Source organism: Phaethon lepturus, unplaced genomic scaffold (assembly GCF_000687285.1).
Source record: "Phaethon lepturus isolate BGI_N335 unplaced genomic scaffold, ASM68728v1 scaffold22815, whole genome shotgun sequence".
Classification (NCBI taxonomy): Eukaryota; Metazoa; Chordata; class Aves; order Phaethontiformes; family Phaethontidae; genus Phaethon; species Phaethon lepturus.
In genome coordinates, this window is record NW_010542963.1 from 40,463 (window position 1) to 54,618 (window position 14,156).

Below are 14,156 nucleotides of genomic sequence, written 5' to 3' on the forward strand. Positions count from 1 at the left end.
AATGCCCCGAACTTTGCGCCAAGCCCACAGTACTGAAACATTGAATCAGTTGGTGGGGTGCTAGGCTAAAGCTCCGGAGCTCTTAATATTTTTTAATGCAGACTCACTAGAGTGGTAAGAGTAATTTTTAATGGCAGCCTCTAGTACTGCCGCCAAATATGTGGTTTTGCTTTGAAAAGAAATGAAGGCGAGATTTTCAGTCCTTCTCAAGGTTTCTGAACTTCTTGTTCTACAACAAAAAAGATGTCTCCATTACAAAGAAAATACCCTCTCCAAACTGTTTAACATCTTACCTCTGCAGGATCACAAGCTCTGAGATTTTTTATTTTTTTATCCAAGAAACGGAAGACTCTAATAGCCACTGAAAAGTAACTTTCCTTCATTTGTGAATTGCAGCAGCACTGAACAAGCACTGAACCAATTACATAAGCAGTTACTTTCTGTCTCACGCTGTCAGATTCTGTTGCAGCAACGAGTATCAGATCCTCAACCTTGGAAAAGGGAGTGGAGGAAAAACAACAACAAATAGTCTGTGAGACAGTGGGACTTCACTATGACTTTGCACCGTGTTTCAATTGCATGTCTGATTAAATCCTTGTTACTTTCTATCACCAGTAACAAGTTACAGTCTGCTCTAATGGTAGTCTTTGGAACTTGGGAATGCACAAACATCTGTTCCTATGATCTACCCACAGGTACACTTGTTTATTCTCTAGAATTTTTTTTCAGGAAACTAACGACTTCTGGAATTTAGTTACACTAATAATTTGTCCAAATAGGTAATAGCTTCACTTCTTCTTTTCCTTATGTTAAGGTAGAAATCTGGTTTACCTAGATTGTATTGGGGTTTGTTATTTTATATATATATTTGCTTAGCAGCTTGGTGATGGCACACTAATGCTAAGAACTGCACATGCAAAGTTCTTATATACCACATTTGACCACCTGGGAAGTAAGATCTCTTAAGGTTAGGTACACATACCATTTGCAATAGAAAGGAAGCATCCCCTGAAGTCATGTTTTTAGAAAACAGCAGAATCATTTTCTTGTTGGCCACTCCAATCAACTCTGCAGACTTGCTAGATTTAACTGCCTCTTCAAGCGCTATTCCAAGGAAAAAAATAATAATTAGACAATCTAGGCATACAAATCACCTATTAAAACATTAGTGGCTCAGTAATATTTAGAAAGTCAGAAACATACTGGACAATTTCTTCATCTTTTCAAAGAGCTTTTTAAAGTTCTCTACTCACACTCATAGCATGATAGCTTCTCAGTGACAGCCAGTCTCCTTCAGTAAGTGTTTAGGTTCAGTAAGCTTAACATCCTAAATTGTCACAATTTTTCTTTCACTGACGTAGTTACAACTAATGCTTTACCTTCTGGCCAACTTTTCAGTAACGGGTGTAAGGAGCAGAGATCAGATTCTGACAGACAAACCGCCATTTTCCAATCTGAAGATTTTGAATTCACATTAGTGATTACCATAAAAGGTAACAACTGCATTACTGCTTCATCTAGTAGTTCTTTTTTCTCTTTCAAAATCTCCTCTTTGACTAAAATTTTTATTGCTCGCTCCAGAACCTTGTACCTAAAAGAGAACAAGTGATGTTGAAAACCCGTTGCTCAATCATACTAGCAACATTTCCTTCATTTTTCTGCATTTTCCATGGTGATTTTCTGAATCCAAATAGCAGTGAGAACAAATAAGGACTTAATGGGAAATGGTATGCAAATAATTGGAACATTTCTCTTGTAATTCAGCATAGATGTAGCACAACAGAAAGTATTTGAAATAAAACCCAGTTTTTAACGTATTCTTTAGAGTTTTTTTTTTTTTTTAATTCAATTTATACAGAAAGAATGCAGACTGAAAAAAGGCACAAACATACCACTTTCCATCCTTTGAAAGATCAGCTCTCTGGAAGATGTTCAAAAGACTTGATATTACTGCTTCTGGATTGACTTGTTTCCTGAAAATCTGAAAAGTAATTAAGAAATGCAAGTATAAGAAAATACAAAATAAATTACCATATCATAACAGCAAATGCATCTGCTATACCAAGTGGAAACATGGATCAAACATCACTAATTGCATTCCTATTGATGATCATGTAATAAAAATGTTCTCAGGGTAAACAGAAGTTATAAGGCTGCCCAGTATGCCCTCCCGATATGCTAAAGTAGTAAGTTACTGAATGCAGAAATGTTTGGTAAAATTGATAAACGCTTCATAAGTAAGAATTGCTTTTACTTTACATAGCATCTGTACGACAAAAATATAAGGCACATTAACAAAAGGTACTAAAGTTTAAAAGATAATCAATCACTCATGTGCTTCTATTCCTATTTTTCCGTGATTGAGAATGGATGAACACAAGATCAATTATACTAATGCTAATAATATTCTCCACTCCTATGAGCAGAAGCAATAAAGAAAGACTGTTACTGTAGCTGGAAACAATCAGTACAATGCGTACCAGAGTCCTGTCCAGTAAACCTGAGCTGGAGTTTAGGACTTTGCCGCTATCAACTGATCAAATGACTCTCATATGGAAAAACTCAGCTGAGCACTTCTCACTAGTGTAATGGCTTGTGACTGCACCATTTTCCATCCGAAAGGCAGAAGACATGGCTTGCGTTTTTATAGAAAAATGTACAGGACAAGCAGGAAGCACACTTCAAATAATAATCAAAGATTAAAATATGCTTTAGTAGCTACATAAAAAAGTAATAAATTCAGGTTAACTACAAACACTCTGGGAAAAATCAGGAAACAGAAATTTTGAGGGGAATTCTGAGGAGGGAAACAACACAAGCCTCCTCAATCTGTGCTGCTTCATCCTGTTAAAGAACAAAAGCCATACACTAAGGACATGAGTGGCAGAAGGGCAATTACAAAGAATACATTCCAGATAAACATTCATCTAAAATCTCACCTGATGTATCAAAAGATACACACTTACCTCCAAAGAACTGAGAGCAGACATTACAACATCTCTGTTGTCATCCTTGAGCCGACCAAAAATTGCCTCTTCTATGAAAGACTGATCAAAGCCTTCCTGAAAAAATAAAGGAAAAAAAGAGGCACAAGAAAAAGAATCATTAGTTGGTAGCATAATTTACAGGTTTTTAATGAAGTATCTGAATCCTAGTACAAGAAAAGCAGTAACATCATCTAAATTAAACCTCAAGTAACAGGCAGACTAACTTTCAACAACAAAAGAAAGAGAAACAGAAGTATCCATGAGCTTAGACTTTATCTTAGACCACAAGCAGTTTAATAAACAAGAACTCCAGCATAGAGAGAAATGTTGACAGAAGCCTACTGGAAACACCATGAAAAACAGTGAGGATGACCATCTTCAACTGTTATGTCTGGCAAATAACATAATAATGTCTTTGAAAAGTTAAGTGAGAGATTCAAGACACAAACCTTTGATGTTTCAATAACATCTTTCAAATGCTGAAGAGCCAGGATGCGCACAGCTGGCTGAGGATGATTCAAACTAAGCAGAAGGGAGGTATCAGAATCTTCCAGAAACTGAAATACAGATTTCAGTGACTCACTGCATGTTAAAAATACTTTAAGCATATATAAGGATAAACAGGAGAAATTCTTTGAGCAATTTTTTGTACCAGAAGAAAACCTGTATAATTCAGAGCCCAAAAGTGTCAATTACAGAACGATGATGATGTGTAACTGTTTCAAATTTGGTTGTCTTCACTTTGGCAGACAGTTTTTGGAATATAGCTTGAAAAGTACAGTAAGCCAGACACCTTTTTGTCCTAGAAAAGCACTACTGTCCTAGAAAAGCACTCCTTATCTAAGGATTCTGAGAAAGCTCTAGCGACAATGTCAGTGTGACAGAGCACAGATACAAACTGTTAAAAAGGCATCCCTGCCAGTCCAATTGTGTGCACTTATCTCAGGAACCTTAAAGACTGGAAGAGAGTCATATGCCTTTGTTCTGCATGCCTTGTTTTTCTGTTAATCCACTTGTTATTAAGTCACAGAATCTGTGCCTTCATTAAACCAGTACAAAAATACATGAAGCACTTCTTTATGTGGTTTATCACCTTTTCTTAAGTGCTTTCAGTCTTTCAATCATTGCAAACACAGCCATAATACTAACAATCTCTTAATAACAAATTCCTTGGACAGATCTGTTGCACTTATGGTTATTCCGTTAGGCTGAGTTTCAATTGCTTTTCAGAAATGACACAGGAAGAACTCTGTAGTCACTCTATTCTTCCATGTTACTGACTGTAAACGTTCATAAAATCAATGCAACAAAAAGGACGGAGCCATAAAGTTCTTTGTCAGCTTTCCCAAAACAGACACTTCTGACACTGACAAAAATCTTTAAGTAAGGTGAGGCTTTGCTGGGCACCACCATGTTGTCACTACCGACCACTACAGTATATGTAGTGGTCATGTTCCTAAGGAAAAAAATTGATAGCAACTGGGGCAGGTGGAAATGTATCAATTTTAACCATGAAAAAAAGCTCACTCTCACAATTGCTCATCATAAACATGAACTTAAAAAGACCTGATAGTTTTTGATTTTACCACAGTTTTGATTAAGCCTCTCCCCAAAATCACATTTAAGTGGTTAGTTTTGTTTTGGGTTTTTTTGGTGGGAATGGTAGAGATTTTGTTTAGAAAGAGGAAGAGAGAGCAGAACTTTGCCAAAATATCAGCCTTCTGATAGTATAACCAGATAAGAGCTAGCATCACAAACTGAGCTTCTACCTACCTTGTATTTGCCACAGCTTAATGAAAGAGAAATAAATTGGTGAAAAAGGTTTTGGTCAGCCTTATCTGTGCAATCTTCCAGATGCTTCTCCAACACAGAGTCTAAGGCTTTAGGATACCTGCCAACAGACCAAACCCCCAGCATTTTCTACAGCACATTACAGAAGAATATGTTTTTACTAGAGAAATACAGGGAAATACAAGGAAGCTGAATGCATACACACTCATCTGAACAAGCTATTTTAAGTAGTTTGGCAAAGGCAATCAATCATTATGTCTTAACACAGATGAACGATACACAGATCACTAGGATAAATAACGAGCAGAAAAGATTGTGCCACACAGCAAACAGCTGTACAAAGCCAGTAGGTCTGTGTCCGTGTATTACACTGATAACAAAATATAGAAGTACAGACCAGTAAAATAAAATTTGGACAACGATTAGGGGTCAGTTATTTTTACTGTATTTATTTGGGAAAGAATATTGTGCTTACTACACCCAGCTACACATAGCTGACATCACCACTCTATAGATTGTGGGTCTGGAACCCAGACTTACTGGAAACTTATGGAACTTACTTTGTCTCAAGAAGCCTGACAAGAGGAAGCATCTTTTGGTTGAGTGCAGCCATTTTGGTGGGATTAGATTCAATCTCTGTACCATAGGAGATAAACTCTTCAAGAAACTTGCTAAAATTGTAAACAAAAGAAAAAAGACACCATTTTTGGATAGTACAGTTTTCATTAATGTTATAAAGCACACTGCTAAACAGGTTAGGATTAATATGCATTACTTATTCCAAGTACAGATTTGCTCCTCGCCTGAAGTTTCACTCTGGCCCACAAGTACTCCCACAAGGGCTAAAAGCATGGCGCTTCTGGATTACTGAATGTTTCAGTTTCAAAGCCAGGTTTGGAGTCAAGTTATGAACCCAGAAAAACACGCTCATATAATGCTAATGCCATCGTCAGGAATTAGTTGTTATTAAACCAGAAATTACTGTCGTACTGTACTATTGAAGAAAAATAATCAAAGTTAACTCACGAAGCCAGCAACTGATCTAAATCCTTTTCCAGTGGTATACTCTGAAGAATAGCTTCAAGATGTCTGACGTAAATCTGATTCTCTGTCTCCTCAGATTCTTCTTGTTCCTCTAAGGACAATCCGTAATCATAAAAGATGAACAATAGTTTGAGAATAACCCCCCCATACTGATTAAAGCTAATAGCTTGTGCAGGCATTATCATCAGGTGAACCATGCACACAACTTGAAGACCACAATGCTCATTGATTATTAGCACTAAGTCTCCTTGCTGCTAGCAATGCTTTATACCAATGTCATTGAAATGCCAAAGGCTGTATTGCTACCAGTAAATTCAAGTATGCTTTGGAATGTTCCAGATCTCCTAACACAACCTGTGCCAGCAACTCCCTACAGCATTCCCTGGCATGAATCTGGCCCTTTTCAACAAAAGGGCCTTCCCAGCCATGACTCAGCGGTTACACGTCCACAGTGTGAATAGACGTACTAGTACAGACACAGGCTACTACTCCATGCCAGTCAGCCTGGCTGTCTTGGACTGTTCCCAGGAACATTTAATTCACCAGGTAAACACAGATCTCTACTACTTAAACTACATATGGAGTACATGTAATCTACCTAACAATCATTTTGCAGTACTACAATGCATCTCTAAGAGTCAGAAATTTCATACATCAAAATTAAGTTACTGCTGAAATACTGCAAATCAACATCTAAATCAAAGAGATACAGATAAAACAATGCCTATAATAGCCTCCTCTATAGGGCCTGCAAAACCAGAAAGCAACACACACACAAAAGCTCAATCAGGTCTTCACATGTACTGGCATAGTTTTAACGGCAGAAGCAACTAAAATTACACAACTACAACAGTGATCACAGCTATCTGCCCATAAGACTTGACAAAATTTAAAAAATGTATGCTAACTTACCCATATCACTTTTCATGACAGTGCGAGCAAGGTGAGGCAACAGGTAACGCAGAAGAGGAGAAATATCATAGCTTGCTGAAAGGCCTTGCAAAAGTGTTACCAGTTCTGGGGCTTTGCACAGATAATTAAATGGCCTGCACAATGGAACAGGGAAATAAAAAAAAGAAGTTATGTATGCTCATCTGGGTTACCAACACTTTCAAACCATGCAGACTTCCTACGGATTCAATTTTCAGCATCAGGTAACAGACTCATTGTAAACAAATGCTGAAAAGATTTAAAGGGTTCCACTGCCTTATTGCCAGTGGTTTACTGTCGCATTTAATACCCAAGAAGAAAACAGGGTACTGCCACTTAGGTTGAGCACAGCTGCTGCAATGGTACAGTGAACATACCGATGTCTTTGCAAAGTTGGCGGTACAAGAAAAAATACTTGTTTGGATTGCATGAAGAGGTATTCTCACATTGCAAGAAGCCTACCTATGACCCAGTGGCAGCAAACGGAAGGGAAGAGAAATAATAGCTCCATGACAAGGGATCCTCAAAGAAAGTAGAAGAAACTTCCCTTCCTGCTAATAAAAAGTTTCTCTCATCTTGTCTCCTTTTATACCCACCTGACTGGATGCTGCATAATGCATCAAGCATGCCTCTCCTCAGTTCCCCATACCTTAGGTTTTAACCCGCTTTCCTCTTCTATGACTGTGTTCCACTATCTGGAAGGTACTTATCTGTGCTTATCCTAGCAAAGACTTATTCTACTGTAATACCCACGCTAACCTCTCTGCCAGCAAGCAAACTCCCTGCAGCGTGTGGGACTTCCATCATCGTGTTCAACTGCACGTTAACAGCACTAGCTAACAGTATCAGGGCAGGGCAGATGGGAATGAAATACTCTATGTACTTGCAGAAGAACACTTGACTTGTGAGACCAAAGAAGTCTGGTATAGAAGCACTTACACTTCAGGTGTCAAACTATATGAACTCAAAGCCCTTCCACTGAAGGGACAGAACTTCTTTTTCCAAGCTATTCAAATAACCTCAAATTTGCACTACCATTACTTTGCTGGTTTCTCTTCCAGGATTCCCACTTTCAAGAAAACCTCCTACTGGCAGGGTTCAGTTGTGCACACTGACAGCAATCCTTTACTGAGGGAGGTGGCAGGAGAGGAACTTACTCACACCACTGAGACTCCTTAGCTGTAGCGAGCATACAAATTTTCAAAGTAAGCCAAAGACATTTCCAAGCCCTTTGAAATATCAATTACAAAAATTTCTGGTAGGAAAGTATCCCTTTAATGAGGAGGATAAAAAAATTCCATTTATGAAAGTGCAGTTTGAGCTTTTAAAAAGTGGGAAAACTCTATTCATGTAGACTTACTTTTTCCCAAGTTTGTCTCCTTTCTGAGTTTGTAAAAGTAGGTTCAGGCATGCTATGCCGTCCCTGACTAATGAGGGCACTTTAGATAACGTCTTGCTTATCTGTAACATCAAAGAATGCACCAAGGAAGTCTCCACTGTCACTTTTACTGTCATCTGGCAGATTATCATGTATGTTGCAGCTCTGTAATCCTGTATAGAGGATTTCAAGCCCTAGGAAAAGAGATAAAGGTGGATTTTTAACACACACAAGTTAAAAGAAATACATTAACATAAAAATCATTTTCATTCTGACATCCATGGAATCACACTACCTTCTTCTCTATATGTTAACTTTTAAAGGATCTACAAACTCAACTTTCAAGAAGAAAAAGTTGCCATGCAGGGTGCACACATACAGAAAACACATTCCTTAACGGCTACTCTGTTCATTAGCAGAGCAACAATCCTGGAGGAAAGAGGATATTAAAGCAGGCTCTCTGCCCTGACTCCCTTTCCTCATTATTTAGCACGGTAAGTCTCTAAGGCAGAGAGGTTCATTCAAACTGTGTATCCATTTTGCACATCTCCATTCCTCATGCAGAGTAGGAAATATAAGTGCTCATCTGAGGTGTGAAAAAACACTATTATTCATGGACCTCCACCTACCTGATGTTTCAAAGCAGGCTAAGAGTGCTATGATACATTTCACATAGAATAACCTTCTTAAATGTTATCTGCAGACGTGTCTGCAGAACACAGTGCACTTCATCACACAGGAAGGAAAACAAAGCTTCATGTACCTTTTGGATGTAAGGGAGCAGCATAGAGACTATAGCGTTTGTTATCTTCTCTGCGGCTCCAAGAGCTGATACAATGGTGGAGGCATAGAACACAAGAAGAACTCTCAATTGAGCTGAGTTGCCAGGAGACTCTGAAAAGACCTGGACCACAGAAAAATCAGTTGTTCAGGCATCAGTAAAAGTGGAAACGTGCATATAGCTTCCCCCCAAACCAGCAAAATCTCAGAACTCCAGCATGTAAGTTCTACCAGCTTTGCTGGCACAACTGAAGTCATCACCTCCTCCTAGCAGTAACCCTCACCAGAGGTTACTGCTCCCCCTTGCAGACAAGTAGAAGAAAATGGGTGCTATTCCTCAGCTACTGTAGTCAATCATAACAAGGTAACCTAAATCACTTGTGATTTTGGTGTAATGCTCAAGACTGAGAACTGGAAAGCCAAGAAGTGACTGGTGTATGTTTAACACCCACCTCTACATCTGTGAACAAACCCTGTTATTGCGTGTGCTTTGCTTAGTTTGACAGTACATGCATTCTAGTTCTCGAAATAATTGGATAAAACCAGTTCTCTATTTGACACTAACTGAAAAAAAACCAAATAAATCCACGCACCTTCTAACGTTCTCAATTTTAAGTTATCATTAATATTTGAAGACGTACATTTAAAACACCCATGACCACCACCAGAAGGGATACACAAATTCAAAGCACAGTTATAAACTAATAGAAGGAATGACTTGATAAAATAAATTAAGACAATGAAGTACTTTGAAGCAATACAGTATTGCCAAATTGTTTTGTCATGGCTTATTGGTTCTCAGACACTTTCTTACAAGAATTGCTGATAGACTGTCATCTATACAAACAATAAGAAAAGAAATTTTCATATTGTTTACTAATAAATGACTCCTTTTATGATTTGATATGTAATTAAAAATATTAGTAAATAGCATAATACTATACAAAAACAAAGATGGGGAAACCCAAATGACAACAAAAAAATAATGTTCTAGAATAAATGAACAACCTTCACAGATTTTGCCACCAGTCTGCAGATGAAATCCATGAAATCCAGGTCTTTGTAGCAGTGTGTAATGACAGTACCCCTTGCCAGTGGGACTCCAGGTTTCTTTACATGGTGAAAAAAGTAAAATTAGAACACTCAAGGCTAAAGTGAAGCACTCGAAGTAAAAATTAATATAATCTCTAAATTAATCTTACCGATCAGTTAACACCATTTAAATTGAAATAAGTAACGGAAACCCACACACCTCTCTGGAATTTTTTGTATCTACACTAAGACGGATGATGAAGAGCATTACATATAATCTATATTCAAATAAACATATATTTTAGAAAATTGACATATCTTCCTAACAGTAGCAAATACTTGCACCTGAAAAGCATAACTGAACTTTGCCAAAACAAAAGGGAATTACAATCAAAGCTTTTTATAATTAACTTTATATTTAAAGAAAGATAGCAGAAACAGGTAGGCATCCAGGCTCCACCCCTGCAATGAAATCTTTCAGTACATTTCTACAACTAACCACATGAACAGGTGGACCATATTCATAAACCTAGTAACAGAGTCAGAATATTATTAATAAAGTCCCTCATGTTTCTCCTAACTCGCATCTGTTAAATACTTTACCCTTATTGGATCCATCCAATGCCATTTATGAGTTGGGCTCTTTATATTTAAAAGTTGAATAACTCTCACAAATAGTTTAGTCTCATGATAAGGCAGAACACAACCAATCAAACTATCTTGATTGTAGAGATGGATGTGAAATCTATGGAAAAAACATACATATAGAGTTAAAAATTATCTGGGCGTCCAAAAAAAGACCCAGTCACATTCTTCTCAGAACACCTGGTTTACTTGCTTTTTAAGCAAGACGAGAGATGACTATCATACTGACTCAGACTTATGGTCCACCTACAGTCCAAAATCCCAAGGTAACCACTAGCCTGTGTGTGCTAGAGGAAAGAAACAGTGCTAGCAATTTTATTCCTCACTCTCAATAATTTTAGGTCCCTATGGGAATTAAGATGACCTTAGTTTCTTCTGCATAAATTTCAATACTAAAACCAGACATCTAGTATGAATTTCAGTATAATACACATATTAAAAAAATTGTGATTCAAAGGTTGTATCAATGAATCGTCCATGCTTTCATGGCATGAAATATTACACTTTCTGCATGTGGACTGGTTAATTTATATAAATAAATACAACATCACTTCACAAAATACTTGGTTTGTTTCTTCTTCACACCTTCCGACATAACCTTGAAATAAGAATACTTAGCTCATGTTATAATACAAGGGCATGCCATTCATGGTTCACAGTTAATATTGAAAAATCAGCTATTTTACATAGCCCATTTCTAAAAGCATATCACATAAATGCCTCTCTAAGTCCTTTGTAAGATGGCTAGAGCTGGGCAAATTTGGTGAAAGCCAGGTAAAGAAATAATTGCTTTTACATAGAACATCATGATACATCAAAATTTCCAGAAATTTATCAAAAGGCAAAAATCTACTTGGCAAAGAACAACATCTGGCCCCATAAAGACTAAGCCCAAATGAGTACTTTTAACATTTTAACCTGTATCTTCAGAAAACTAAAGTAAAATTATTCAAAATATATCTCATTGGGGAAAAAAAATCTGACATTTCTAGTAGCTTCATCTATTGATATGTAGGATATTCAGCAGATTACCTGTGAATCAGCCATTCAAGGCACTTCTGGGCTGGCTTAAGCATAAAGTAAGGGGACAGGTGAATCAGGAACAACGAAATATTCTTATTCAGCTGCTGATTTACTGCTTTAGTCTGAACACTGCGTTCCAGGCCTTTGGACATAGAACTAAACAAACTGGACTGGAACACTTCAAAGGAAGGATCAATCCCCATCAGCTCTTCCAAGCCAGTGCATCCTGTGAAAAAAAATATGGAAGAATGCTTTAAACGCAAATTTTATTCACCAGTCCTACCCACCTACCTCCTCACCAGCGTATCCAACTTCTTTGCTATACTGGTATATGTCATCCTCACTAAGCAAACCAAACCAAATAGTAAACAGGTCTAAGACCAAAACTTTTGCTACACTTAAAAGTATCTCTTTACTGATGAAAAAAAAAGACCATTAACAAGTATCAGCAGTGCACTCCTGCATCAATGAAGGCCAGGAGCATCCCGGGCTGTATTAGTGAGAGTGTAGCCAGCAGGCTGAGGGAAGTGAACTGTACCCTCCATTTCTGAGATTGCATCTGGAGTACTGAGTAAAATTTTGAGCTCATCTATAGAAGAAAAACACTGCCATATGGGTGTAAGTCCAGCAGAGGAACACTAAGATGGTCAAGGGACTGGAAAATAACATACAAGGAAAAGGAGGAACTGAGTGTGTTCAGCCTGGAGAAGAGAGAGTCAAAAGGAAATCTTCCTGCTGTCTGCAACTACTTAATGGGATATACTGTAGGTTATCAAGAAGATGGAGCCAGACTCTTCTCAGAGATGCACAGTGGAAGGATGGGAGGCAACAGATGCAAGTTGGAACACAGAAAATTCCAAGTCAATGTAGGAATTGATTTTTTTTTTTCTTTAAACAATGGGGTGGTCAAACATCGGATCAGAGGCCCAATATTGGATCAGACACCATAAAACCTCCATCCTCAAACTCAGCCAATCACAGGCCTGAGCAGCCTGTGCTAACTAGCCCTGTGCTCTGTTGGGCTAGTACCAAATGACCTTCAGAAGTCCCCTCCAGCCAAAATTAATCTATGGTTTTATACGGATGAAGCAAGCAAAGGTACCTCTTTGAATAAATTAAAATACAATATTCCATGTACACCACTGGACAACCATTGGAATTATTCCGTTATTTTACACAAGCTTGTGAATACTAAGCACAAAGCAGACAACTCCAGCCGAAATAAAGAAACCAGGCAACTGGCTGAAATATATACAAGAAATAAATGATTATATACAGCAGTTCTACAGGAACTATTTAAGAAAGTAAAAAAATATTCTGTGTTGCATCAAAGACATATGTATCTACAATCTTGTTACTTAAAATGGATATATGATATCAATCGTCCTGGTTTTAGAAAACAGCTTTCTTATTCAAGAAGTATTAACATTCCTGAGTAAAGTTCTGTACAAAAATGGAAAGAGATCAGCACAAAGGATCTGAAGTCCGCAAACACAGAGGTGCCTTCTGCCATGTTACATTATTCATGGCCAAAGAGCAAGGCATCAATATGTTTTCATGAAATCACAGAATTCAGGTTGGAAGGGACCTTAGGAGATCTCTAGTCCAACGCCCTGCTCAAAGCAGGGTTAGCCACGAGATCAGACCAGGTTGCTCAGGGCACTATGCAGTCAGGGTTTTCAAAAGGATGGAGAACACAACCTCCTTGGACAACCTGCTCAACTGCTTGACTGTCCTCACGGTGAAAAAGCTTTTTCTTATATCCAGTTTGAACCTCTGTTGTTTCAACTTAAGCCCACTGCCTCCTGTCCTCCAGCCACGCATTCCTCTGGACAGCCTGGCCCATCTTCTTGAAACCTCCTCATAGGTATTGGCAGGCTGCTGTTAGATGCCTCAAAGCCTTCCCTTCTCCAGACCAAATGAGACCAGATGTTCCTCCCACCAGCCAACTTTACAGGGCAAATTCTCCAGCCCTTGACCACCCTGGGGCCCTTTACTCTTCCCAATCACCTTACCCTTCACGTGCTCAGAAATCTGCTCCAAGAGGACCTATTCCATGGTTTTCCCATGGACTGGAGTGCTCCTGACTAGCCTGCGGTTTTTTGAATTACCCTTTTGGCCTTTTTTGAAGATGGGTTTGCCTTTCCCATTATCCTTCTCCAGTGGTGTTTTGGACAGATGATTTTTAAAATCACTGGCCTCTAAACAGCCAAACTCACCGATTGCGAAAAACGTGTCCCTGTCAATACCAGCAGCCTCCTTGCAAGTGAAGAGCAGTGATGCGACTTCGCTGCGGTTTAGGAGGCTGGGATCGCTCTGGGGCAGCGCCAGCCGAGGAGCCTCTCTGGGCCACGCCAAGCCGCTTCAGCTGCTCCGCCAGGGACGTCATCGCTTCCTGTTTCGAAGGCGCCTCCAAAGAACCCTAATGAAAGAACACCCAAGCAGGCCCGCGGATAAAGCAGTTGCACGGAAACATGCCGCCTCTCCGCCGGCTCCCCGGGCAGGCCCCGCTGCCGGCTGCCCGCCGGCGGTGCACACACGTGGCG

The 14,156-nt window shown here is 38.8% G+C and overlaps 1 protein-coding gene across 1 annotated transcript in view; it reads right to left on the reverse strand.

The window, feature by feature from the left end:
* Positions 1–13,999, reverse strand: part of HEATR1 (HEAT repeat containing 1) — a 38,438-nt gene extending 24,439 nt beyond the window's left edge. The window contains 17 exon segments of the mRNA XM_010288219.1: positions 294–491; positions 983–1,104; positions 1,380–1,591; positions 1,893–1,981; positions 2,967–3,062; positions 3,437–3,544; positions 4,761–4,878; positions 5,339–5,449; positions 5,805–5,913; positions 6,735–6,868; positions 8,113–8,324; positions 8,894–9,034; positions 9,919–10,020; positions 10,546–10,687; positions 11,620–11,836; positions 13,830–13,944; positions 13,946–13,999. Coding sequence (XP_010286521.1) covers positions 294–491; positions 983–1,104; positions 1,380–1,591; positions 1,893–1,981; positions 2,967–3,062; positions 3,437–3,544; positions 4,761–4,878; positions 5,339–5,449; positions 5,805–5,913; positions 6,735–6,868; positions 8,113–8,324; positions 8,894–9,034; positions 9,919–10,020; positions 10,546–10,687; positions 11,620–11,836; positions 13,830–13,944; positions 13,946–13,999 — 2,280 coding nt within the window.
* Between the last annotated feature and the right edge of the window lie 157 nt (positions 14,000–14,156).